The 27,731-nt window shown below is 46.0% G+C and overlaps 1 protein-coding gene across 2 annotated transcripts; it reads left to right on the forward strand.

Annotated features, from left to right (window-relative positions):
* The first annotated feature begins 160 nt into the window (after positions 1-160).
* On the forward strand, positions 161-27,433 carry TRAF3IP2 (TRAF3 interacting protein 2). Of its 2 annotated transcripts, XM_063329772.1 has the most exons (11): positions 161-682; positions 2,914-3,017; positions 8,154-8,240; positions 8,496-9,251; positions 12,389-12,572; positions 14,842-15,017; positions 16,458-16,546; positions 18,365-18,433; positions 20,777-20,893; positions 22,085-22,159; positions 26,939-27,433. In XM_063329772.1, exons 3-11 carry the CDS (start codon positions 8,225-8,227, stop codon positions 27,083-27,085), a joined length of 1,629 nt encoding a protein of 542 aa, XP_063185842.1. In that variant the 5' UTR covers positions 161-682; positions 2,914-3,017; positions 8,154-8,224; the 3' UTR covers positions 27,086-27,433. The 2 variants fall into 2 exon arrangements, with proteins under 2 accessions (XP_063185842.1, XP_063185841.1); XM_063329771.1 differs by lacking the exon at positions 2,914-3,017.
* Positions 27,434-27,731: the final 298 nt, after the last annotated feature.

Below are 27,731 nucleotides of genomic sequence, written 5' to 3' on the forward strand. Positions count from 1 at the left end.
AGCTTGTAGGAAAAGGGAGTTTCTGCTCCTTGAGGGTGTAGAGAGAAACTTGGAAGTGTCTAGAAGTCTAACCTAAAAGAAAAAAAAAAAAAGACAAGAAATCCTTTTTTTTTTTTTGTTCTTTATATAGTTCTTGCACCCGTCATGTGATTGTCTTCACTAGTCTGAATCACAGTCGGTTTAACGTTTGGCACTGACAGTAAAGCGCCCCAGGATGAAAAGCAAAGGACGACTTTCCCGGCGAGGCAACACCGTTCAGGAATCACGCCGGGTTTCCCCTAGGGTTATTTATCCGCGGGGCTCAGGCAGAGGCAGCCGGGCTTCCTACGAGAGAGGAAGGGAGCGAGCCGCACGCAGGCATTGGGGGAGAGAGAGTTTTTAAGCCTCAAAGTGTCACTCCCCCGCCGAGGCTCTCCCGCCGCCGCGTCGTGCCGTGCGGTGCCGTGCCGTGCCGTGCATGCCTCTTCCACTTCCTGCTGCAGAGCCAGTTCTGCCGCTTACCTGGGAGAGGCACGAAGGGTGTCGTAAAAGGAGGAAAAGAAAAAAAAAAATAATAAATAAATAAAAGCCCGGCCCGGCTGAGGAAGGAGACCAGGGCACACCAAGAGAGAGCGACGGGGGGTGCGCAGGAGGCAGGCCAGCCCTCCCGCTGTCCTCGGCCAGCTGAGCCGCCAGCCGCAAGGTAAGAAGCGTTAGAGGTGCTGCCCGTCTCGGTCCCTGTTTGTAATTAGCTGTTGACCCTCTTCTGGCTCTCGGTGGTTGTTTTTTTTTGTTGTTTTTTTTTTTTTCTCCTTCAAATTGTTGTCTCGCTCCCTTCTCCGCCCCCCACCCCCCCCAACCACCACCACCACCACCACCACCACCACCACCTCCTCTCGTGTAACGATAGCCTGAGTTTCACAGATGGTTACAACATGTTTCAGCCATTTCACTGCAGTTTTGTTGGATTGTGGTTTTTTTGTGTTTTTTTTTAAATCAGGAGGGTTTGGGGGTAAACACTGGGAATGGACACGCCTGGTGTCGAAATGTTGTCCGGCCTATTTACGTATCTGCCTGGCAGCGCCTGGCAGCCAGGCCTGATCCCGCTCCCGCCCTGCACGGCCGTGCAAGCTCACGGTGGCTTGTTGGGCCATGGCCCTCTCTCTCCTCTCTCCTCTCCTCTCCTCTCCTCTCCTCTCCTCTCCTCTCCTCTCCTCTCCTCTCCTCTCCTCTCCTCTCCTCTCCTCTCCTCTCCTCTCCCTCTCCCTCTCCCTCTCCCTCTCCCTCTCCCTCTCCCTCTCCCTCTCCCTCTCCCTCTCCCTCTCCTCTCCCTCTCCTCAGGACAGGTCCACAGACCTGGTGAGGGAGAAGTGGCTGGAAAGCATGAAGAAAGCAGGATCGTAGACCCCATCTGCACCATTCCCCACAGCGCTGGTGTGGAAACAGTGGGAGCGAGCTGGTAGTATTTCTTTTTAATTAGAATAAAATCAGCCTTATAACACCCGCTCCCATTTCACACAGTAACCGATTGTTTCAGGACGCGGGTTTTGCAGGGCGAGTATTGGCTGGGCAACAAGAATGGCAGATCTGGGCTTACTGGTCCTCGACCGCCACCAGGGGCCACCAGACCAAAAATTCCCATTTTCTGCAAGCCCTGGGCGGGTGGGTTGGAGGCATGGCCTGGTCACGTCTCTTGCCATCTCAGGTGGGTTGTGATGCCCCACCACCACAGGATGGGGTTGTGAGCCCCGCAAGGGGTGACACCGAAGACAGGGGTGCGAGGGGCACAGGCGGCCGGGCCGGTGGCCCAGCGAGCGCTCGCCCATTGCCGCCAGCTGCTGGCGAGCGTCTGCCGATTGTGCTGCTGCCTGCGATGCCGTCAGCGTCTGAGGTCGGGCTTGCTCTCGCTGAGCACCAGCAGTCTTGAAGCATGCTGTATTACTTTTTTTTTTTTTTTACAGGGTTGGGGTTTTTTTTCGTCTTTCTAAGGCAGGAAACAAGGCACGTGCAATTATGGTGTTCGTGTCTGTCAGTGCCCTCCACCCCCCAGCAGTGGCTTTTGAAGTTTGGCAGAGGGTACACGGTCTGAAAGATATATACATTTCTGCACGTCTCATGAAAGCAAGTGAGGGAGGCTGTTCTCACGCCAGCTGAGGGAGACGCGTCAGGTCCCCCCGTGGCTTCCCCATGCCCTCCCACCACCCACGCACCCCGCAGCCCTCGCACTGCGGAGCAGGAAGAGCGGTTAGGGACGAGGGATACGTCAGCCTTGTGAAACACCGGAGGTTCTCCCTTATTAGGAACCGGAGGCTCCAACATAAGGCACGAAGCTATAGGAAAGCAGTCTGGGGAGATTTAGGCCTCTCAGAGCGGTCCCCCTGTCTAACCTCACTCAGCCACAGTTTTTGCAAGGATTTTAAGATGTTCCTGGGCCGTAGGACAGCTCAGTTTGGGGATTATTCAGTGCCTATGGGAGTTTTGTCAGCATCAGGAATGGGTGGGAAGTAATCTCTGGAAAACAAACACATCTTTAAGGATACCTCAGATCATTGCAGACATTTTCATATTTCACAAATATTAGAAAAATACCTATATGGATGCCTGTTTGGATCCTGCTTGAGGGTGTTGCACTTCTAATTTCTTACGACTTGTTGCCTAGCGTTCTTATTACATGCATATCAAAGTCTACACCAAAGAGGCAAAAAATATCGGGTCTACACTAGCCTTTGCACCATGGATTGCCCAGTGAAGCAACATTAGTGCTTCAAAAGGGAACGCGATGTTTGCCATGCAGGGAGGGTTGGAAGTATGTTCTCCTGTTCTCCTGACATATGTAGACTTTCATACCATGGCTGCAGAAAGTACGTAAGAGCAACCATATAGTCAGTGTGGAAGAGGACTGTTGATTTCATATTCTTTTTCTACTTTTTCCAGAAGTCATAAAAATAAACATTACCTGCCCTAGAGGGCTTAAAATCTGGGCTAGGAACGTGACACACTGCCTTTGTCTTCGCTGTGGAGGGTACCCAAGGGAGAGGGTAAGCGTCCGTGATGACAGCAGCCAAAATTCTTCATGGTGAAGTGTGAAACTCTGGAGCTTGGATTTCCTTGGCTGTGTTTATTTAGGTTATAGACCCAAAACAGTTCCCACATTTTCACTTGCTCTTCCTAAAAGGATTTGTCTCTGGGGTTTCTTTGAGGAAAATTGTGTCTACTGTTCCTGTAGAGAAAGCTGCACTTTGGGCAAGTATGCTTACACACTTAACGCTTATCTGACCCCATGGCAACAGCATTTTTTGCAAACTCAATGTGTGCATCCTCACGGCAGCTTGCAAGTTCTGCATCCGCTTACTCCCATCCTGCAGATGGATATCAGCAGCAGCAGGGAGCTTAAACGATTCAGCCAAAGTACACAGGAATTATTTGGAAACCAAGAAATTCCTGTCCGTCCCCATCCCGTGTGGTCTCAGCTTTGCCTTATTCTATCCCCGTGCCGTTTCAGAAATGCCATGACTGGTGAATAAAAAACTCTTCCCTTGTGTGTCATGCACCAAGGAAGGTGAGGTTTCTTTCTCATCCTAATTTTTTCTTTTTTTAACAATGTAAACAAATATAACTTTGATCAAAAGTGCAAAGATATTTTCCCCCTCTCCGGAAGTGACGGGGAGCGCAGCTCTGCTCGCATTGCAGAGCCTCTCTTCTGTTTCTTCATGACAGAAATTTTCTAATCAAAAGCAGATAGATGATTAGTGTGTTTCGGGACAGCACATCCTGACAAGTCTTCATGCTGGGAAACAGATGAAATACCTGATGGATTTCGCAATCGGCAGCAAGAAAACTGCACAGATGAGCCCAAGCCCAACACCCTTCCTTTCCCTGGCCGGCCCCTTGCCTCCATCGGATGTTTTTTAGGGGAGTTTGGCCCTTGCTTTAAACTTGGGTGCTCAGGCCCATCTCTACTGACCTGCAGAAGAAATTTTTCCCCTTCATTTATGGTGTCCCTGCAGCTTCCCAGGAGCGACCATTGCCAGCAGCGGCCAGCCGTGAGCAGGAGGGCTGGGCAGTCTCCCTGCTGGCTCCCTGGCAGGAGCAGTCGAAGAACCTCCCCAGGTGTGGGAAGCCTCACAAGGCAGCTGGGAAGGGTTTCTTCCCAGGAACTTTGGGTCACTGAGTAGCCACCCGGGAGGGTTATTTGCTGAATTAATGCATGTTACAGAACTGGGTGTATGAGCAGAGGAAGGAAGAGAAGAAGAAAGGGCAGTTTAAGGAGTTCCTTCGACATTCTTGAGAGCGGTCCAGGCCTGGCTACTCTGTCCCTTTAGGAAGGGCCTCTTCATTTTATTACAAGCAGGAATATAAGCAACAGCTCCAGCTAGTTATCAGTAATCTTTTTGCATAGTCATAGGTGCAGGGGGGATATTAAATTCTCGAAACTTTCTGGCAATATCATGATCTGACTTGAAGCTGCAGTATCTTTGGAAATGAGATTGGGCACAAGCTACGCTCTCCAGCAGTCTCCGTGCCAGAAGAGGGATCAGGCTACAGGTTTCTGAGGGTATTTCAATATGCTGAAACATTACCCTAATTCTTCAACACGGGACACCTAAGCGAGTGATTTTTCTGTCCTGTGCATAAGCATGGTTGCAGGATAAGCTAACTAGAAAAGACAAAGGAAACTTAATGAAACTCTGCAGCACGAGACAGCGTAAAACACTGGGATCTTGGATCTTTTTCCGAAAACCAAGGATCTTCAGCAAAGCAGAAACAACGTCCTGAAGCACTGCTGTTGGAGGAGGATGTTTCTGAATCATCTGTAACATTTCCAGCAGCGTGGGGATTTCTCTCGGGAATTCCCATCCACATACCATTGCCAGCATTGCTCAAAAAGTCTTCAGCACGTCCTGGGGTTAATTTAGCTTCGGGGCCATCTCTACAGACAGAGCTCTGCTGTTGTAACAGCTTCTCTCTCCAACCAGAGCTACTGAGGGAGGAGGAGGAGGATGAAGTCACTTTTCCTCCTTTTTAATGATGTCTCTGTTTTAACACCAAGGCCCCTCAGTGCCTCCTACCTTGGCCCTGCGGGAGCAGGGGCTGTGCATGGCTATCAAAGCTCTGCTTTCCCTGCTCAGCTATCCTGCAGCAGGGTCTAAGAAAAATCATATTTTAAAAAAAACAGAAGCTTTTGCAGGTAAAAACACAGGTGATGGAATCAGGTCTCTCTTCTGTCTGACAAAATTATTTTTACTCAGGTATTTGGAGTAATTTTCATAGTGTTTAGCTCATGTTACACAGGAAAGAAATAAGGCTGTCATTTAAATATTAAGTTGATTTGAGAGATAAAGCGGCATTTATCCTTTCAGACGGCTAAACTAATAGAAAAGACATTTTTAAACTATTCTGACGTAAGCCATTTGAAGAGTTTGGTAGCTGATCATTTCCAATACAGTTTAATGAAGTCTTAATATCCCTCCTCCAAACGGCAGAGCAAATACACTAAACAACAAACCTGAAGAAAACGAGTCTGAACATTTTCTGCCCTTCACTAGGTTCACACAATCTGTGTAAGATCCATTTCATAGATAGCCAGATGTTAGCAATGGAACTAAAAAAAAAAAAAACAAAAACAAAAACAACCAAAGGAATTTAGTAGCTCTTAAATCCCATCTGAAACCCGATCCAAAACCTACTGAAGTCAATACAGAGATTCCCATTTACTTCACTGAGCTCTGGACTGAGTTCTTGGTTTCTCAGCAGAAATGTGTTCTTTTTGTCACGGTGCTAAACTAAAGGCTGTTGAATAAAGAGGAACTGAATTCAAAGTCTTTTCCAGCATTTTGATCTGACTACTTCAGAGACAATCAAAGAAGCATCTTAGTGTATCAGGCCTTGCAAATTTGTTTCTGAAAATCCACATTTGGGTGCTTGCTAAGGATCATATCTAATGGTGTGGGATGTGTGGCTCCAGAGTTGGTGCTCTACCCCGGTACCCCACAGCTGAGCTTGCGTTTCATGAACACCAGGATGAATTTTCCACAAGGAACCAGTTCACTGGAGATGCTCAGTTGGGGAAATAAGAGTTTGCAGTATGATTTGTGCTGCTCGAGTGCGCGTCATTCAGCTAATGAGCAAAGGGACAGAGATAACCACAAGTCGAAGCATGTCTCTCTTCGAGGCCAGATGATCCAAGGGTCAGGTTTACAACGCTGTTGAGATGAGCAAAAGGCAGATGCCTTGCAGGGAGCTTGACACCTAAGCTTCACAGGCACTTCTCTTAGTCTGGCAGGGGACCTCTGGACAGCTTTACACCCTGTGAGTCACCACCACAGGGCAGCCATCATTTAAACTGCCATCTGACCAAAGGTCCCAGCTAAATGACACTTTGCCACCGCCACACAGGGTGACGCAGCACAAGTCCCTCTTGCAGTCCTGTGCTGATTATGAGAGCTCGAGGTTTCTCCCTTTCCCATCCCGTCGGTTATGACTGTCAGAGAAGCGTGACTTAGCGAGCAGGGCCGGCGTTAGTGATGTGGCGTAGAGGAAGAGGGATGCAAACCGCAGGGAGAGATGTGTGATGGTGGTGAGACGACCATGAGGATTTTAAAGCCTGGGTGCTTGTATGGGAAGGAGCTGGTTTGGCACCAGACCCGGCGCTCTCACGCAGGGAGCTGCAGCTGTCAGAGCAGCAGCGTGTTCACTGCCTTGGTGCAACTCATAGCCACTCTGAGGACTTGCCTACATGGGAAAATTTACCAGTGTAATTATCCCATTGTAATTATCCCAGGATAACTCTCCCTGTGGATGTGCTTATTACAACATAGGATGTGTATTTTGAGTATATGGTAAATCTTCTGCATAGATGGATATTAAGTTACAGAGAAGGAATATTTACATTGCAGCCCAGCAGCAAAGCACAGTTTTTATCCTACTTACCCAGAATTTTCTATGCCAGAGGTACTTTTGGGGGGGGGTCTACATGTCATTTGTTCTGATCAGCATGAATGTAAAGCCTCACTCTTGCCCTATAGCACGGGGCACACCATTTGCTTTTACAGCATTGCTGCGGGAGCCAGGATAAAGGTTGGGACACTGCCTTATACTTCCCTGTGATCCTGTTCAACTGTGTTCAATACTGTGGTCATTTTAATATGTTCTTAATTTGGCCTTTCTGTTCAAGCTACTGTGATGGAAGTCCCTAAAATGTCCTCAAACTTGTTGTGATTTTGACCTTCTTTACCAGGCTTTCCAGCCTGATTCTGTTGCCGAATGTTGTCGCTCCCATTGCTTGAGTGTTTAGTCCATTCTTCTCTGATAACTCTCCTACTTGGGATTTTAGCTCCTCCAATGCGATAGAAGGAAAATGGCTGGGGAAGTGATGAGCACCGGGCTTGTTTCTCTATAGTCCATGGTAACAGACAAAATTTGCTGAGAGCAAGCTAATCTGCATCCCTGTATAAGAGGGTGAAGATGGCCGCACTTCCTGAAACCCACTCACCATTCACCCATCACTGCTGCCGTTATTCTCAGTGAAGGTGGAGCAGAGGCGTCCATCATCAGGGATTGCTTGGCTGGACCAAACTTACTGATGGCACCCCCAAAAGGAAGTGATAATTTTCATGTTTGGGCCCAAGTCAATTCCAAAGGAAGGGGAAAAAAAAATCCAAACAGTAACAGACATCTCTAAACTGTCTTTTAATTTTTCAATAATTTGAAATAACAGCAGCCGTGTGATAATAGGCTGGATGAAGTGGTTTGATAAAATAAGCAGCAACACTTGAAACTGGGCTTTGGAGTTGAAATTACTCAGCTAGGTGTGTGGTGAAGTTTACATCCAAGGCATCAGTGTGAAGGTATTATTTAAAAGTCCAGATTAAAATAATTGCAAGTGATTGTATTGCCTGGAATATGCCTGAGCCAAATGTCCGGACCTAAGCAGCCTGCTCTTTTGTCAGGTGCCGAAATTACCTCTGAGAGACAGTTCATGTGCTTTTCCCCCCTCCAGTCTCAGCAGGAACAGTAAGTTCCAGAAATCCCATAAGAGCGCCTGTTTTGCGCAATGTGATTTCCAGAACTCTAACTGGTATTTCTTTTCCAGTCTCTGAGATAGAGCTATTTTGGGATTATTGCCTCTGTGAAGCTGTACCATGTTCACAAGTGTACTTTCTCTTGTTTTCCAGTTTGCTGAAAAATCCTGGCTTTGCAGTAAGGCAGCTGACTCTCGTTTCCGGTGCGACTACAAACCTTGGAAATGGCCTCCGTGTCAGGTTAGTCCAAATTATAACTCTGTGCACACTCCAGCTAGCCCTCTACTTTCTTGCTTTGCCAAAATTCAGCCACACCTTTCTTGCTGCTTTCTGCCTGTCTTTTTAAAAAACATAAAAATATAAAGAATATAAAGAATATAAAGAATACGTAACTGCTCTTCAGCATTCCAGCTCACAGTCATTGAGTGATGACTGATGACAGGCATTTGTCTGTATGTCTGGCCATCTACAGTGTTTCTTCTCCCACTTTTTCAGGCACTTTTGTGGGTCGAAGCATACCAGTCGAAGTGGATGAATCCATGCCATGGTCCCCATTTCCCAAACATGTCTTGGAAAATGCTTTGCAGCCTTCTGGAGAGGGTATGGAGGATGACGAGTCCCAGAGACCATGTGTCTCTCAAACACCTCAGCCCGTGGCCGATTCATCATGCTTCTGCAGAGCACCAGCACATCATCAATCAGCACCATCCGTGGAGCCGCAGAGCAGCTTGTGGTCAAAATATACTGATCCTGATGGCGATGGACGCTCCTGTTCCCCTGTTGAATCAATAGCTGGAGTAGTTCCCTCCAAGATGCGCCCTGTAGCTATGGACAAACCAGGCATGCAGCCAAGATCACAGCTTTCAGCTGACACTGGGCATAATTCCAGTAAATCAGAGCAGAGCTTGCCTAATGCTCCTGAGGACCCGCTGGAGGAGAGCAGCCAAGGGAGTTCACAGTCACAGCAACCCTCAGGAAACAGACCCCCAGCAGAGCTGGGGACTGTGGACACAGGGTACAACTCCCAGTCACGAGACATCATGGGCATCAGGCAACTGGAGCCCCCCTTACCGCTGGTGTCTGTGCTGAACCCCCAGGACCTCCCAGGACCACTGATCTCCAGAGAGTTTTTTGGACCTGAGGATCAGCAGTGCCCTATGTGCCAGCACTTGCCCCATCCCAATGCCTCCTCGCAAGCCCACGGCTGCTTTGGGCACCACTGCCCAGCAGAGCAGCACCCCCAGGGTCCATGTAAGTAGCACCACCTCTCACCCCATAGGAGGTTTTCCGGGTGTATTACAGCCATCATTCATCAAGCTGGTGTTTTCCTACTGTACTTAATGGCAATGAACGGCATGCAATTATTAACCTTTTTAAACATTTATCTGCAGTCCATTTTTTATTTCCAGATTTTCAGGTTATGCAGCCAGACTCTCTGATGCAGAACCTCTGAGCCAGATAAAAAGTTAAAGAGATCACAGTTACTCATCAAATGCAGGCTAATGATTTTGCTTAGAAACTAGCCTTTGTCGGTCACGCTGAGCATACACAGCCTTCTCCCTGCTGTTATTTCATATTCTAGTCATTTCCTTCCTCCTTGCATCAGTCATTCAGCAGCCTCCTATACCGACTTAATTCCTGTTGTTTTCATAGATTTCCTTGCTCCCACTTGAATCCCCAAAGTTGAGAATTTCCTGCCAGAATCAGGATGGGAGGTTGCCCTTGATCTCTGTAAATAGTATCTCCCAGCATTATGACCAAACTCACCCATGTGTTTTATTTCTATGTGAAAAGAGCGTGACATCCATCATCCTCTTTTTTTTTCCTGTTGTCGGCTGAAATGAAAGCTCATTACTTAAAATGGAGCCCTCTCAGCTGTTGGTGAACGCTGATGTGACTCCGTCAATATGGGTGTTTTGGCTCTTGGAGAATACGATGCAGTTTACAGCCTGCTATTAATTAGTATTCCTTTTCAGTCTCTGAGATTTTTATCTGTTATGAAGTGAGCTTTGAACATTCAACAGCAATATCATTGTTTTAATATAATTTATATTACATTAGACTCACGAGACCCCGACCTGTTTTGGGCTGGCTTTGTAATAAAAAGCTGTAGGCCTGTTCTGATAACCCTTTTTTTTTTTTTAACCTTCTGTTGACTCCACAGCGTTTGTATTACATTTGTTTAAGGAGTTCTGTCATTCCATCAATGTGCCGTAATTAGGTATATGAAAGAGAGAGGGTATCAGAGCCTCAGTTTTCACCTCTGATCTTGGGACTTTGTAAAGGGGAAGGGGCTGCATACGGACTTTCATCAGTGTCTACAGCTGAACGTTTGCAAAATGTCCTCTCATTTTCTTTTCGTACCTTCTCCTTTCAGTACAGCTTTAACCAGACAAAGAGCTGGTTGCACAACACCCCTCACTGTTTACCTCCATTTACCTCCTCCTCACGCGAGCCTAGTGAGAAGTAGGACATTTACTGAATGAGGCCATTTTGTTTCAAAGCAGAAACTCTGAAAGACTTTCTTTAGAAAAATCACTACCATTTCAACCATATCCAGAGGGCAAAAATAAAAAACAAACTCAGATGGCTGCAGCAGATTTGGTCAGGACCAAGAAACTGGCAACTGTACTCCTGTTTCTCACATGCCCAGTACAGCGTAAATCACCTCCTGACAGCTCCTTGCGTTTCAGATAATTGTTGGGCAGTGGCAACCCACAACAAAGCTCTGCAGTTTGTGTGTTACAACACGCCTCTCCCGGGGAATAGCAATTGCGCCTGTAGGCTCTAAGCTGGCTCCGGACACCTGCTATTTGAGATACAACAGCAAAACTGCTTCTGAAGTCAAAGAAATCCTCACAACAATGCTATGTGCCCAGGGACCATTATTTCAGATATTTATATATGTGAGCTATTGGTGTGTGCGGTCAAGCACGCTTGGCCACGCTGTGCTTCCGAACAGCAGTGGTTGCATCCACTAAAATACTGTAGCATCAGATAGATCCAAAGGAAGCTGGTGAAACATTGGCCTAAAAACCTGTAAACCAACCTGAATCTCCCAGAGCCCTGCCACCTTCCCTAGAGCTGGTCATGAGGAACCCACGAGAAGACCATAGTTACTGTCACTTTTGTTCTCCCCGCCTCTTTCACCCTGTCCTGTTGCAAATATTTAGTAGGGAGAGCAGGAAAATCTCCTAAAACATTCTCAACAAATATGGTGTTGCCAACTCATAATTTCATCAGGAATCTCTTTGCAATTGTGGGCTTGGTTGTTGTGTTTTGGTTTTTTTTAAAGTATTGGCTCCTGGAATTGGACTATTTCATCAAAGCTTTGTTTTCTTTCTTTTTTTTTTTTCCCCTTCCCTTTTGAAAGAAAAAAAAGTTAGTCCTCATAGCTGCTAGGAAAAGGGAAGCATGACCCCAAAATAGCTAAAAGGATTTAAAAAAACAATCTGGGGGGGAGGCAGGGGGAAGAGTGTTTGAGTACTGCAGCTTTCAGAGCCAGCTCATAACACCATAATCATGCAGCGCTAATAAGCCCTGCCAGGCTGGACTTTGATCTGTGCACAGCAGCTTGAAAGTGCGCAGAGCTGCTGCCTAATGAAAACTGCAAGCAGAAAGACTGGGGGGGGGGGGGGGGGGGGAAGTAGTTTTTCCCCATTTGGGAGACAAACGGCTTACATCGCTTTCAGTTTATGCCAACAGTTTCAACAGTTCCACTGTACGTTACTTATTAAATAGCATTACGTGTGCACAGGCAACAACAGTGAGGTTTTTCAGAATTACTTGAGCAAAACTGTCACTTTGGGCTTCTTCCCCTGCAGCCTCCTGGATGGCAACAGGAGCAGCAACAAGGCCTTAAAAGGTCACTTAGGCAGAAAATTCATGCAGGGTGAAGTAACAAACCAAGAGATTATTTTTTCTCTTTTCATTTACAATAATCACAGTCTGTTTGGCCTTAGTGTTGCAAACTGATTTGTTCCAGGATTTTGCATCTGCTTTCATGAGAACGTTGGGATGATTCATTTTCACAAGTTATTGCCAAAAAGGAATTAAAAAAAAAAAAAAAAAAAAACCAAAAAATACAGAGGAATGGTAAGTGCAGGGACAAAGCAGCCCTGAATGTTTAACTGTCAGTTGTCCCAAGAGCCCAACCCAGGGCAGGGATCTGAACCGCGCCGTATGTGAATGGGGAAATAGGAAACTTCAGACTGCTATACATTCCTTAATCTGGCCTTTTTCAGACCAAGATACCTGCAAATGCCTCCAAACCACTCAGTTGCCTTAGACATGAAGGAGGACTTACCTGGAAAGGAATAAACACAAACTGAGGCAAAAATATATTGGCTGAAATGATAGTTGCTGCCTTTGTTTTCTTACCCTTGCAGATGGCAGAGCTCCTTACCAACATTTTGCACATACATCACAAACTCCTGTTCCTGGACCTTGCATGAGAGTTATCCGCCTGGCCCAGCAAGTCATCCCAAATTACTCAAACCTCCGTGCTCCCAAGGGCACCGGAGACCGACCACCCCAGAGGATGTGCTCCTCCCCTGGTCCTCCTCGATTCCCGTAAGTACACCTTGGGGATGGAGGCGGGAGGCTGGGGGGGGGAGGGGGGGGATGTGCACAGTGGAAGCTCCTCTGATCTGGTTTTGCGGGCTTTCAAGCAATAATTCTGAAGCCTTGTACTGTTATCGTGCCCCGGCTGCAGGGGTACATGCAAGATGCTGGGTAGTCTTCTTTATTTGCTATTCTACACCCAGCAGGGTCCTGACCTTACCCTAGAGAACTTCAAAGCCGGTTACCCGATATGTTGTTACAGCGCACCCTGAAATGCATGCATTAAGGAAGATAAACGCTCGAAGGTTAAAGGGATGAAGGGTTGAAAAAGATCTCAGCTGAAATCTTAGAGCTCTCCTGCTAGAGAGCAAAGGTCAATTCTGTGTCTCACTGCGGTCTTCAGCTTTATGGTGTACCAGCCTGGCACACCTCAGTCATTGGCTTCCACTGGTTTCCTTCCTATCTCTTCTGTAGTGCAGAGAAAAAGGGAGAAAATCTCGTCCATCACTGATATACCCCTACACTGCAGTTTGCAGCCTTTTTCTATGATTTCTCATGTAGTAAAAAAACATTCTGTGTCTAGCTCTTCTCATTTGGGGCTTTTTGGCTCATTTTCAAACATTAATTTTCCAGGCCTTGTATCTCCCTCTCTATAAGTACATCAATAAAAAACGGGAAATACTGTGCAATCAGAGTTTTCTCCAGACTCAGCCACCTGAAGCCAAATTGAAGCTTCAGGTATTGAGCACCTCTGAAAAGCAAACTTTTTATTTAAGCGCCACGATACTTTCAGAGGTGCTAAACTTACAGGCATCCGTGTTTGGAAATGGCCACTAACGTGACATGGTCTTGGCAGAAAGCTGGGAGAACAGGGGGGATCAAAAGAGGGCAGACAACTGAAATACTGCAGTGCTTGGGCCTTAGAAAAGTTAGGGGCTGTGGCAGAAAAGTGACAGCAGGATAAGGTAGTATACCTGCAGCAGAGATAATTGCACTGAAGGGTTTGTATGAAAATGTAAAAATACTAAGGAATAATGGGTATCCTTTGCAGTAGTAAAATTTAAAATCAGAGTCCTAATGTTTGGCACATTTGTTAGATAAGGTGACGTTTTGGGGAGATCTGTAAATTAGCTGCAGGGTATTTTCTTGGGCCCATTGATTGCTTTTCTTGGTACTTTCTTCTGCTAAAAGAAATCCAAAATACGTGGGGTCTGTCCTGTGGCTGTGCGGCTGGTGTTTGCATGCTGATTCCAGGAGCAGCAGTTATATGTTGGTAATATTTGCCTATAGAGTATTTTGTAACAGAAAACATCTGTACCGAAATGAATAAACCAAATCTTAATGTGACAACAGAAAACATGCTGTGACCAGCCTGTCATCATTCATTTAAGGAAGGCAAAGAAAAAAAAAGAGAGTGGGCTTGATTGACTAAACATCACTGCTCTGGGGAAAAGCGCCCAGAGAAATCTAACAACTCGTCCAACAGATTTAGCCCAGCAGATTCAAAGCACACCTCACATAAAAATCTGTATAGGTTCCCCTTCCTATTGACTTAAACCATGAAGCCAAAGTGTAGTAGGATAAGAACCGCTGAGCTTCCTAAAATCATCCCTTTCTCTCTGTTACAGTGGAGAAGACATTAGGCAAGGTTATTGCAGGTCCAGAGCGCAGATACCTAACATGAGAAACCCTCGCTGGGTCTACTGTTGCTGGTCAAGAAATGAACTTTGTTCCCTTTAGCAAAACTTTGAGTTTTGTCCAAAACTGGAGACGCTCCAAGCTGTGCCAGAGCTGGAGCTGGAGTGCCCCCATTTTCCTGCTCCACACCTTGCCCTGTGCCTCCTGTGCTGCATAGGATATCCTGAGAGCAGCTGAGGTGCCATAAAGCACCCTTTAGATAATGGGAAGAGGTTACCCAGGTGCCACCAAGCTCCCGTACGTGCGTAACAACTTCCGCGCCATGGCAGTATTTCTCACTCAGAAACAGCCTTTGCTTCTGCTAATTGCAAACTGAACAGCTTTCAGCTATGAGGTGCATTTACTTCCTGTGGCTAATGTTGCTTCTGCAATAAATTGTGTCTTGTGGTAGACTGTCACCAAGGTATCTCTTCAAAAGATGCTGTAGTAACTAAGTAGAAATGCCGAGCCAAGCATTTCTACAAGAACTTGTCTTAGCTAATATACAGTTAAAGTTCTTACTGTGTTATTAAAAGAAAAAAAATTGCATTTTTACCTGAAAATAAATATTTTTTAAATCTTCACTTGCTTTTCTTTGTAGAAACCAGTTATACAACCAGCTACCTAATGGTCAGCTGCCCCCCAAGGCATGTGGGCCAGATGAAGCATGCTGTTGTCCTTCTGACAATTTTCCATCTCCAGTTGCCGTCCCAAGACCTCTCAGTAACCCTGCAGCCAAGGGAACGCTGAGAACCAGCAATTTGCCGGAGGAGTTGCGTAAGTGGTTAGCAAATTCGTTCTGTGCAAGATTTTAAAAGCACAGCCTGACAGCTTTAGGTGGGAAAGCTTCGGGGGAAGAGCGGGGGGGTGAAAGGCAGGGGGAATGACATTAAGACACAAAGACAACAAGAAAAGAAAAAACTGAGTGTCATCACATCTGTAGGGTGTGAGCGTTTGTGTTTGGTGAGATGGAATTATCCCCTTGAATCCTGAAAACATAATTGTCATTAATTGCTTGTTATTTTGTTTACAAAAAATAAATACCATTTAGATTGCTTTCATGACTTCTTGCTAAACAGGATGTCCCTTTGAGGCAGGAGACATTGAAACTTACAGTAAAAGACTAAAAACAAACAAAGCCCTAGGGATAAAGCGTTTCTGCCTGTCCCAAACCAGACAAATATGTCAAGTCTCGACCTCAGTTTCTCCCTGACCTGGTGAGTGGAGAGGACTTTGGGCTGGGAGCCCACACCGAGGGCTGAGGGCAGCATAGGTGCTGGGTGAGGTGCTTCCCTTGCCACCAGCCCCTGAAATGCTTTTACACTTCAGCTCTTAGGGGAAAGTCACGTGTCAGAAAACTGGCTTCCTTCTTAATGCCATGCTGGCTAGCAGGTGAGAAATACCATTGCTAAGAACCCTCCCCATCTCACCTGAGGTTTTGATTTTTCCTTTATTCTTCATTTTGCCCCGCATCTTTCAAATCCAGATTGTTGCATCTCTCTGGCCTGTAGGAGTAAGTTATGACACTGGATACCACTCTTGGATAGACCCTACTTTATCATTAGTGTGTCCTAGATACAGGAATTACTGGATAAAATTGTGTCATTTGTGATACAGGCACAGCTGGTTTAGATTAGCCAGCTGTTTTGCCCTTACCTGCAAATCCACAGTTCTTTTGGTAGTAAGAAAACTCTTTCCATGATGGCAAGGGCAGCTGAAGACATTGCTGTCATCAGCCAGCCATCCTGCCCACAGAGGGGGTTAGTGCTGCTGTAAGGTGAGGCAGTACAGCACGCGTAAGGGCTCCTCCGACTCTCAGTTGGATCAATGAAGACTCGGGGAAATCTGTGCTGGTTGCAGCTGGTGCAGGTGACACGAGCTCTGGGTGAGGGCCCAACCTCACGTACACCAAAGGGCTGGGGAAGAAGCAGTTCTGGAAGCCAGGCAGGGTGAGCAGCAGAGTGACGTTACCCTCTGCAGCTTCCACAGGGGCGCTTGCCAACGGCGAGGCAGTAGGAGCTTAAACCTAGAGCATGGTTTCTGGGTGATGGGTTGAGTTCAACCCCCTGTGCTGTCCTGCATCCATTTTGTAAATAATCCGAAGAGACGTAGGTGGGCAGGACCCGCAGTGTGGTGGAAAAGGAGGGCTGTGAAAGGCTCACCTGCCAAAGGGTGTGTTCTCATGCATCGCGTATTCATACAGACCCTTTCTCCTAGGCAAGGTCTTTATAACCTATTCGGTGGACACAGCGGTGGAGGTTATGAAATTTGTGAACTTCCTGCTTGTAAATGGATTTCAAACTGCTGTAAGTATTCCTTCTGGGTAAAATGACTTTCAATCCGGGGAGAAAAGAGACAGTTTTTGAAAACGCAGAGGCGATACACTGTCCAGTTAAATGTTTCTCTGCTTCTCATTGCATTTTGTAGGTTAAAGAAGGTAAGAATAGAACGAACTAGCTTTGTCTCTAAAAGTTGTAACTCAAATGATTTGCCTTTTTGTTTGCTCATATTTTAGCTGAGTCTTATGCTGTAAAATATGTTTTAATAATGACCCTGGAAAATTCCATTTAGTGACACCAGATACCAGATGGGCAAGAGTATGAGGTTTTGTGAGCGATTCCATTAACATTGTCTCATATTTGATCTGTTATATCAATATTAAAAAAGGTCAGTTTTCATGTTCGTCCCATACCAGCTTTTTTTCTGCAATGCTATTACATCGTTGGTTCTTCAGATGTGAATACCTTTCTGCTAAAAAATGATCTAAAATCAGTGTATTTCACACAGCTTAATGGAACAGCCCATCTCATGGTTTCCTTTGCTTTGTTATACTTTTAAAGGGGCTTCTAAAATCACTGGCAAGAAAAGATCTGTGCCCTGCTGTCTAATCGCATAAGCCATCCGTATTTTCATTTAACTTCTTGTGAGTTTGCTTCATCATAGCGGCTCTCTCTAAGGGAGCCAGTCACAGAGGCTCTAGGATTCAGTGTTCATCAAAATCTTGATTCATATTTTCTTATTTTGAGTGCGTATGCTGTCTGACCCCACAACCTTCACTCTTCGGTTTCAGTTCAGGAAAGCATTTAAGCAAGTGGCTATCATTAAACTGAATGAGACTCAGTGGGGGGCTTTGCACACGCTTATTTATTTTCATGAATCAAAGATTTTTTCCAGAGACTGCAATTATACTTCTCTCCAGCAGTTCTGTACTATGACCAAGTCATAAGAAAGCTCTGGGCACCATAGAGGTAGGGAGTAGAAGGCTCATTAATAGCACCTTTGCTGGACAAGGCAACTCTTGGAGCCTGCTGCAGAATAATAAATATAGCAAAATGGCCCCAAGGCAGGGTAGCAAATATGCTCTCTACTTTCAAAAAGGGAAATAGAAAGAATTGAGAGCAGAACATGACTCTTCTCTCAGAACCTTGGAGAAGTTAATACTTACTCCGTTGGTCACGGTCATTGACTGAATTTCTGGGCTTAGTGAGCGTGCAGGGAAGTGAGCAGTGTTGGTCGTATTCAGTCCTATGAAGTCCTCCACCACTCTGCTCTCACTGAAATCTGGGTTACTGCATCCAGTATCAGTGACCTGGCTGACTTCCCACCACACACCCTGACAATTTAGTGCAACACGAAGTCGCAACACTTGACGCTCAGTACATACCCTTGCAGACAGAAAATAGCAGACATTTGCGTCTATGCAGGTGGAGAAGGTGGGCAGCCGTCCACCTTCTTGAGGTGTTTAGAGAGGCAAAAAAGACAGTGTGCAAACACTGAATGTCTAATGTTCACCGTGTTGTTTCTTGTTCTGATGAGCAAGAATGCCTGGGGGCTGGGAGCCGGCAGGGCAGGGTGGCTGGTCGAACGGCCAGCTGAGGGGGAGCTCAGAGGTGTGCCTGTGGCAGCCCCCCTCTGCCTGCACGGGGTGCCCGTCCAGCTCAAATCTGGACTGCAGGGAAAGGGGAGAAGTTGTGCATGCACACATGGTGTGTACGTGATGTTTCTTTCCTAAGGGAATTAGGTGTGTGTGTTAGAAACTAGGGAAAAGAGCAGGTGCCTTTTTGGTGCCACCAAATAGAGGAAAGGCGAAGGGATGCTCATCACAGACTTCCATTCTTTTGCAGATTGATATATTTGAGGACACGGTACGAGGTATTGACATCATTAAGTGGATGGAGCGCTACCTAGGTGATGTATGTAAAGGCAATTTAACCTTGTTCATGGCAGAGGTGACCTGAGGAAAATGGTTGAATTATTCTAATAGCAACAGGAGCAGAATCAAAATGCAGGACCCTACTATGCCCTTCCCTGCCCCTACTGAAATGACAGAGGCCTTGCAGAGAGACCATAGGCGAATGTCACCCACTTCTGCATTTTATAGTCCCAGAGCTCTTTCTTTAAGAAATGAAGTGCTAATCCTGGCATTCCTGCCAAATTCCAATGCTGGCTGTTACATTCAGCCTGAAGCTGCCATTGGATAAGTTGTTCCTCCATCTCATTTTGAAATAGTGGGGTTTAGCGATGCTTGGTTAAAATGATATAAAATGGTATTTCATCCCAGGCTGCACAGTAGTGGCTAATGTTCACCCTGCTTCTCACCTGTAGCATTTATGTTGCTATCTAAAACACTAAAGGGTTCTTCTGGATAAACCATCCCACATGTAAACTGGAAATTGGTATTCTGTTAGTCAAATGATAGATCTGCTCTCATCACTTTGTATCTATCTAAGCAGTGAAAGAGAGATTCATATTGCTGCCAATGCAGTCCCCTGCGGCAGCAACTTCCTCTGAAGTTCAAAGGAGCAATGAGTGCACATCTCCTTCAGGATCAAACCAAGTGGTCCCATTATACCAGCACAGCTAGACACAAACTGGTGATTCTGTGGCTCAACACATGCCACCATGGGGCAGCTTCCTTTGATTTGTGCCTTGCTGGGTAGCCGCTGGGCCTCTGACTCACTCTGGGCAGATCTCCGTGGTTCAGGAACGGGATGGCAAAGTGGTGGGCTCTTCCCCACCTGAGCAAGGAAGTTCAACCATCTGAGACAGCACCACACAGGTTTCCTAAAGGTGTCCAGCAGAACACCTTAGCTCAAGTGAACTAGCACGCAGGCATGGTACTACTGCATGCAGAGCCAGCTTGGGGCCCCTACTGTGGCAATGCGGTCATGCATTTTGGAGCGAACATCAGACAAATTAGGCTTGGGTTTACCGTGCATAATGGAGGTACTGAAACTAGAAGCCAGGATGAATTTGCTTTTGCCAAGAACATGACTATCACTTAAAATACAAATTGGTAGAACTCCCTTGGGACTCCTGCATAGTCAGTAGGAGAGACCAACGTGTGCACAGAGCAATTCCCCACCTCCACATGAGGATCTTTCTCTGACTGCCCGCCCCAGAAATGTCTGTTCCTCCACTGACTGTAGAGGCGGGCAGTTTCTAACTTCAAAACCTTTACACATGTGAGCAAGAAGGGACTGCTTGGACACAAGCAGGGGGATGTGTGCAACTGGGCATGTCTCTGCAAACCCTCAACATCTGTAAGTGCTTACATGCATGTCAGGCACAAGCAAAAGTAATTCTGGAGTATGTTAAGTCAATGTAAGGGATAATGGTTCCTTACCGTATTTGACCCTGTGGTGGGGCAAATTCCCTTGATATTGCACAGAAGGAAAGAGTTAATTAGGTGCCAGGCTGACTATGAGCCACAGAGTTGGAAGCCTTACACAGGCTGACGTGGCGGGGATGAAAGACAGGCCCTAGGTAAACACAAGTAGGAGGCTTTCATCTGCTGAGCCTCTTCACTGGCCCACCCTTAAGGAGGAGAGACATTTTCCAGATATGAAGGATGGCTCCTCTGTGGAAACCTGAGCTCAGTGGGGGCCTAGGATTACATAGGTCACAGGCGGGATCTGGGCTGTCCTGGCAAGGCGAGGAGCACTGCCTTCAGCCCACTGCAGCAAGGTGGGGCAGAGCCTGTAGGTACCCTTAAACGTGCCCAGGGCATCCACAACAGCCCACCTCTTTGCACAGCATCTCTCTGCACACCTTGCTGCTAAGGAGATCAGGAAGAAAAGTTGCCGTTTCTGTTGCCGAGAGCCCTAGATGTAGCTTCCACAGACAACTGCCTTTAGTGGCTTTATGTATAAAAAGCCATAGATGGTTAAATAGATGCACTTTTGCATAAGCTGTTGGAAAACATTTAGGTCTGAATTTGAAGATAAAACTTTTCTGTGTATGTACATAGACACTCTGATAAAAAGTAGCTTTTTATTACAGGGATTCCAACTGTAAACTGGTAGCTGCTAATATATCTCTTGACATTTAGATTTTCTATATTATGAGATCTCAAGAAATAATGAGGAGAATGAGTGTACGAATTCTCCTGTATTTCCTGCCAGAATGAATGAGATCCTCTTGTGTTTGCCAAGAACATAAAGATCACTTAAAACACAAACTGGCAGATTTCCGATCTGCCTCTACCAAACACGCTGCGTTTCCCAATTTCATAAAAGTGCTTTTCTCCCTAACAGAAGACGGTGATGATAATCATAGCAATCAGTCCAAAATACAAACAGGATGTGGAAGGGGCTGAATCCCAGCTGGACAGGGATGAACACGGCTTACATACTAAATACATCCACAGGATGGTAAGCAAGGACATGCATTTGCTGTTTTACAAAGACTCCGTCTCTTCTTCTCAAAAGACAAATCTGTCTCCAAATGGCAGGTTCTTTGCTTTGTTTTCCCTAATCCCCATAGTTAAACACCCCCCTTTGGAATTCATTAATCCTCCCTCTCATCAGCTCCGTATGCTCATTAACATCTGCTAAGAGGTTCAAGGAAGAAAAATCCTGTTAAACATGCTCATCTTATTCCTCCATATTCTTCATTGTTCAATGTTTTTTTTTCCCTCCTCCACCTTCTTGAGCCCTTGTTGCCCTATCGTATGGCCCTGAGCACAATCTTATCTAATGCTGCCTGACCTTCCTCCCTATAAACCAGCCCGTATCGCTTCGGCCATCCTGTAACTGAGGTCTTTTCTTGGGCAGCAGTAAAGATGGCTGAAAGGTGGAATTGCAAAGCAAAGGCCAGAGCTGTTAGGAGTGGGGGTCCTGGGGGTGCAGGGTGTCAGGGGACCAGCGGTGGTCACAGACGCCCATCTCTGTGGTCTGCCACAGGACGGACATTTAGCCCATAAGAGCCCAAAGAGCCCTGAAAATCATTCTTTTCTCCCTCCGTTCGCAGTTTGCTGCTTTTCTCACCCTATCGCCCAATCTGATCCCCCAGTTTGATCCTGCAGTCAAACTTCTCGGAAGCTGTCGCCAACAGATGAGCTCTCAGGAGTACTTTGCTCTCCTTACCATCCTCGGGGTGCCTGCGCCTCATTGAGCTGGTGTCCAGGGACATGAGGGTCAGGCTGGGTCCCAGCTTGGACATGGAGCAGGGGCTCGGGGGATGTCCTGGGTCCCAGCTCGGACACAGAGCTGGCCTCTGGCTGAGGTCTTTCAGCCCATTGGAGATAACAGTTGAGTCAATCTTCATCAGTTCTAGATGGATTGCATGGGATTGCAACTGCAGCTAACCCCACAATTATTTCACACCACAGAGCTAAATGCTCAGGAAATGTTGACAGATCTTTCCTGTATCCTTTCTGTTGTAATGAAGAATCAGATTGAGTGGCCAAACAAAACGATACCGAGTCCGCCAGCAATAGATCAAATCACTTAAAAGAAGAGCAGTTTAAGTAAGCAACAAATGTTTTTGCAAACAGGATTCAGATGCATGCAAAGGAAACGAACGCGTTGTTACAATAAATCTGGCAATTTGTTCTATTCTAGATGCAGATCGAGTTTATACAACAAGGAAGTATGAACTTCAGATTCATCCCTGTGCTTTTTCCAAATGCCAAAAAGGTAACATACATATGTGGATATATACTTGTCGCGTGATTAAGCACATATTATTTTGATCACAATGCACCAGGTGAAATCTTAAAACCCAAACCCTCAATTTCTTGGTTCTTAGTATCCCACTAGTAGTATTCCAAAGCTACATTTTACATGAAAAGTTTATAGTTTTCTGTACATACAAATTAAAAGCATTTCATCCACAATATAAATCAGCGCATAAATGTATTTCTGATGATGAATGTACAACTAAAACTCAAATTGTCTTGAGCATTGAAAGAATTTAAATGGAGAGAGACAATCTATCCAGCAAGCATGCTTTTTATATTAACCCTTTTATAATTTTGTCCAGATGTACTGCTGATGAGTGAGATGGGAGAGATTTATGACTGATGTGAAGTGAGGATCTGGAAGAGGGTGGGTTGAGAATATAAAAATAAAGAGGATAATAAATATTAAAGTACTAGGCCATTGCTTGAACTTTAATGGGCCCATCAAAGGCAAACTATAAGGTTTTTTAGGACTTACAATTTCATCTGCACTCCTTACTGGTTTTGAAGATTCTTTTGAGAATAAGAAATACGTAATGCAACAGATTCCCGTCTCTTCTTCCTCACTCTGAGAGAATTTCTTGGATTTTTACAAGGCCAGAAAAGTTAAACGGTTTCAGTTATAGTTGAGAAATTGCATTCTTCCCCAAACGTAGAATGGACGTATTGTATTCGAGTTCATTTTTCATCGCTAAACGCTGCGTGTGCTGTTGGGTAGCTGTCATGTTACCCCTAAGTACAGCTGCCTTTTGGAAAAGTATGGAAAGGTTCTTTATATTTCTTGGAGTGCCCAAATTTTGGAACATGAGTCAAAATTTAAACAATGTTATCAATGATTGTAGGGTTGTGAAGTCCCACCTCACTTGTGGATTTTAGTGTAACAAAGTTCTTTATTTAGGCACCGACTTAATATAAGCCCAGAAATTTGAAAATGTGCCCCTGCCTTTGTAAAATATGTGAGGTCCTTTGTAACAAGCGATACCTCTGGTATTTCATGCCACTCAGCTCCCTTCCTGAATGATCTCAGGCCGGTATTTCCCTGAAGTGTGAAAAGCTGGGAGATGGCACCGGTGGCAATCGGGCAGACGAAAGGCAGGGAACCGGTCAGCGTTCTCAGCCAGTCTTTGCAGCTTGATCTGGGGGGAAGGGGCAGGGCTGCTCCTATCCTTGGGGGCTCCTTGAGCGCCTGCCACGTGAACAGACCGTACGGCCTGCAGCCACTTGGCACCGAGGGGCTGCAGAGAGAAGCGGCCCAGCAGGCACTGTAGCTGCCTTTGGGCTTTGAGGCAGACACAAGAACAATAAACTTACGTTAATTTTGGCTGAACTTTATGTATCAGAAGACTATTTAGCATATAGCGGCGGTTCTCTCAGACAGTGATCTATAAGGAATTTCCAGGGCTGGTTTATTCAGCTGGTCCTGTCAAAGCATCGGGCTCCAGGCAGCCTTCCTGCCCATCCTCTGTAGTCCACATCACCCTTCAGTTTTTCGAGAGGTGCCTTTCTCATCTGAATTATGCAGACCAGCATTTTCTGTTCCCATTAAGCTTTGCTCTCTTTCTCCACACATTCCTGTGGTACCTCATCTACCTTCACCTGACTAGTTAATGATAATATAACTGAGGACATCATGGGTGGAAGGAGAGCACCAGAGCCTGAACAAGTTGGGGTAATGAAGTCTGTGGGCAGTCAAAGGAAGTGAGCTGCCTGAAAAATGCCACGTATGTGTACAATTGGATGATGCTGGCAAGCAAATTACTTTCATTTTGTCTTTTTTATACTGTCCTTTACATGTTCAAGTACTAATGTAGCTGGCAGCGGAAAAGAGCAGGAAAGCAAGGTCTGGAAGTTTTCATCTGGGGACGTGGCTATTAGATGAGTTAAGCTCGTACAACGCACATCATAAAGCACTGCTGGCATGTGATAGTCGACCTCCAACAGGAAGGGATCTATGTGATCCAGAGTGTTCATTAGGAAATTGAATAATGAGGGGAAAAAGCACAACACACAGTTAAGGTGGAACTGGCATTTCCAGCTTCCCGTCGTACACTGCTAAAGGAAACCTGGGTCTTGCTGGTTCAAGGCTTGCATCGAGCCAATCCACAGAAATGTGTCCTCCTGATCTGGTCACAGAATGACCAAAACATTGAGCCGTGATTGCCTCACGCTGGAGGCTCCCTCTGGCAGAGCAGAGGCAGCTGGAGGGTGAGGGGAGCAGGGTGGGTGCCAGGGAAGCCAGGAGAGCCCAAACCGTGCTCCACCCTGAACACACAGCCCTGCCCTCCGCACTAATACGCTCTGCCCTCTTCCTACCAGTATGATCCTCAGAGTTACCAAACACTCTCTCCATGGCGTAGAGAGAATTTCCTCTTGGCTTACAGATAAACAGCCGAATAAAAAAAATTAAAAGGGTGGTAACCATTTTCCCATTACTTCCGCCCGCAATGACAGCCAGTGTCACGTGGCAAGGAAAAACCCCCTTCTCACTTTCTCCGCTCTCCTTCTGGATCAAAATAGCAGCTATAGTCACCCCTTTACCCCTGCACACCTCCCTCAAGTGAAAATGATTGCCAGAGTTGATTAGCGTGCAGGTGCTTTTTGCACTGAGTTCATTATGGAGGATATTAAATGAAATTGGCCGCAGGAGCAGTTCTGGAAGAAAGGCGCAGAGCCCGTCTCTGGATGTATAGTCCCTCTCTCATTATATCCCCACTTGATGGTTTCTTACCTACTATACATTTTGCACACTAATTTCCATCTTTTCAAGCTTAACTAATGATTTCCCAGGTGGACCTATATCAAATGCTTTACTGAAGTCCAGACCGACTATGTCCGCTGCATTTCCTTCCTCCAAAAAATGTAGTTTCTTATCAAAGACAGAGAGAGGTCTCATTTGGTAAACACTTGCTTTATTTCATTGCATTTCCTTCTATAGCTCTTAACAAGATTTAGTGAAAAAACAAATTTTACATGGGTAAAGGGTGTGCATGCAAACATAGTTATCTTTCTTTTTCCCAGTAACATTTGAATCTCTTGGCCAATTTCAAACAGCTGTGTCAAAGGAGTAGAGTTCACAAAGATTAAAATCCATTCCTGTGCAAAAACAGACTTGCAGGTGGAAGCAAGAAATTTTATTTGTGCTCCTGCCAAAGGGAATGCTGCGGGATCTTACCATTGTTGGGCAGTGAGGTGTCCACCTGGAAAAGCAGCATTTTAAAACCTCCACTTTGGGGAGACCAGTGGCCAAAGCCTGTACTTTCTCGGCCGCTGGAGAAAGAGGAAGGCCAGGCTTGACAGACACCTCTGCCATTCACCAAGCTGCTTGTTCTGAAGCATAGGTGAGGTCAGAATAATGAGTCTGTAGGTGCCTGCGTGACTTACCTCCTTCTTCTTATACATAAAACCTATAGATCTAAGTAAGTGGTTGCATCAGTTAACACAAACAGCTCCCCGACCAGTGGAAACGATACAGCCTCATTCCTACAGCTGTACAGGCCAAGGAAAAGAGAGCCAATTTGAGAACCGTGAGACTCGGGAACGGAAGCTTTGGACCGCAGCTAGGTTGTTTGCTGGCAGGCAGGACATGTGCTGCCCATGCCAGGGCATCCCCTGGCGAGGCACCAGAGACCTGGTGCATGCCAGCAGCTTTTCGCCCTGGCCTCTTGGAGCTAGCTCCACTGGCTCAACAGGGACTGTGCTGCTCCTAACAGGGGCCACCTTGGGAAAATACTGCCCTGCTAAATAAGAGGTGCAGGGAGCGAGTGCTGGATGTCTTCACTGACCATGTTTCTTACCTGCTGTCTCACTTTGGCCGTGTTCTGGTGTCTCCAACAACAGCTCTCCAAAAAGAAATCTCCATCTCCACAGTGGACATGAGCTGGTCTTGGTCAATGATCAGTCTTTGACCCTCTTTTAATTAGCAGTATGATAATAGCCCTTCACCCCTACACATCCAGGCTTTTCATATGGAAACCTCCCAAGGCTGTGGAGACAGGGGAACATGGGGTCTGAGGAGGCTCCTCTCCATCAGCCCACTGTCTCTGTCTGGGGCCATAGTGGTCCCAGCTTCATTATGTTAACGGGCAGTAGCTGACCCCTCTGAAAGGCTGCATCTTTCCCAGGATCCAGGGAACCCAGTGATCCAGTTTGACCCTGCTAATCGGGAGATGCATTAGCCTCTCCTCAAGCTCAGCATCGGCCTCAACCTCCTGCTCAGGAGGTAGTCAGAGGACACCACGCTTGGTGAAGGAAGGTGCAAGGGGAGGGGGAGAAGGCAACCGGGATGAGAAATGCTCCCCTGGGGTCCTGCTCTTTCCCTATTGATTCTCATCTCAAGGTTGAACATGTTGTGTGGATCCTTCAGCAGCTACTAAGGTGGCAGCCTTTTCCTGGTAGGGCACTGAAATGTCTCCCTTCTCTTCTCAATGTTTATTTTCACAAGGCACTGGATGCCTGTCACTGAGATCAGACTCCCTTAGAAACGTGGTGAAATTAGCCAACATGATGGCAGAAAAGAAAGAGAGACAGGCAAGCTGTGAGATCACACAAAGTTCATTTATTTAGGAACCCAAATACAATTCTGAAGCCAAATTAAAATTTCTTGTTGTTACGGGAAGTGCCTAGAACAGACAAAATGAAATCTTGCTTGGCAGGGTCTGATGGAATCTGCATGGTTCTGGTACAGATTCAGGAGGATTTATGGGATTTTGCTCTCTTTTTTTGCCTTGTTTTTCAGGAACACGTGCCTACCTGGCTGCAGAACACTCACATCTACAACTGGCCCAAGAATAAGAAGAACATCCTTTTGCGGTTACTGAGGGAGGAGGAATACATTGCTCCTCCAATAGGACCTTTACCAACACTCCAGGTTGTGCCGTTATGAACGTTATTACTTAACGTGCACGACAAGCAGTTGTTAAAGGGTTGTTCTTGGCGGGGAGCCAACGCTCTTCCAGATGGCTCTTTCTGATGACAGAAGACACTCTTTCTGCTGAGGGAATTAGTTGTCTTGGGTAACTCAGGCTCGGCTTGTTCTCTACCATGTTAAACATCTATTTCTGAAGCTGATGGGGCAGAACTCTTTTCTCTAGATTTTTAAATAAGCTGCAAATGGAAAGAATGCCCGGTTTTATTTTAACATCTGTTTTTAACATATTCCTTTATTAGTCAATATAGCAAACAATTACGAGAAATAATGCCGCAATAAGGGTAAAATAAAAATTACATCCTCCTTTTTGCTCAGGGTTTCTTTAAAGATTTTCCTGCCTTGTATAGCATTATCGAACAGTTAATTTGTACATACACTATTAAATATATCTGCCTTTTGTAAGGCTACCTTCTCTATTGCGTCAGCTTTTATTATTGCTGGGAACAACAGAGGAATGGTAACTCTTGGGTAATGCAAGTTTTCCTTAGCCTGTCTTGCATAAAGACACTGTCTTCAATTAGAGGACTCGGATCCAAAATCTCTGGAGTTCTATTTCCTTACAGCTTGGCCCCTAACACCTTCAGTGTGTTGCAGCAATAGT

The sequence above is a fragment of the Chroicocephalus ridibundus genome, chromosome 3, assembly GCF_963924245.1.
Source record: "Chroicocephalus ridibundus chromosome 3, bChrRid1.1, whole genome shotgun sequence".
NCBI classification, from domain to species: Eukaryota; Metazoa; Chordata; class Aves; order Charadriiformes; family Laridae; genus Chroicocephalus; species Chroicocephalus ridibundus.

Bases quoted from the DNA above. Each gene is read 5' to 3' on its own strand.
- TRAF3IP2 (XM_063329772.1), top strand. The intron at 15,018-16,457 runs GTAAGTGGTTAG...CCTTTCTCCTAG, and splicing joins CAATTTGCCGGAGGAGTTGC to GCAAGGTCTTTATAACCTAT. The intron at 20,894-22,084 runs GTAAGCAAGGAC...GTTCTATTCTAG, and splicing joins CTAAATACATCCACAGGATG to ATGCAGATCGAGTTTATACA.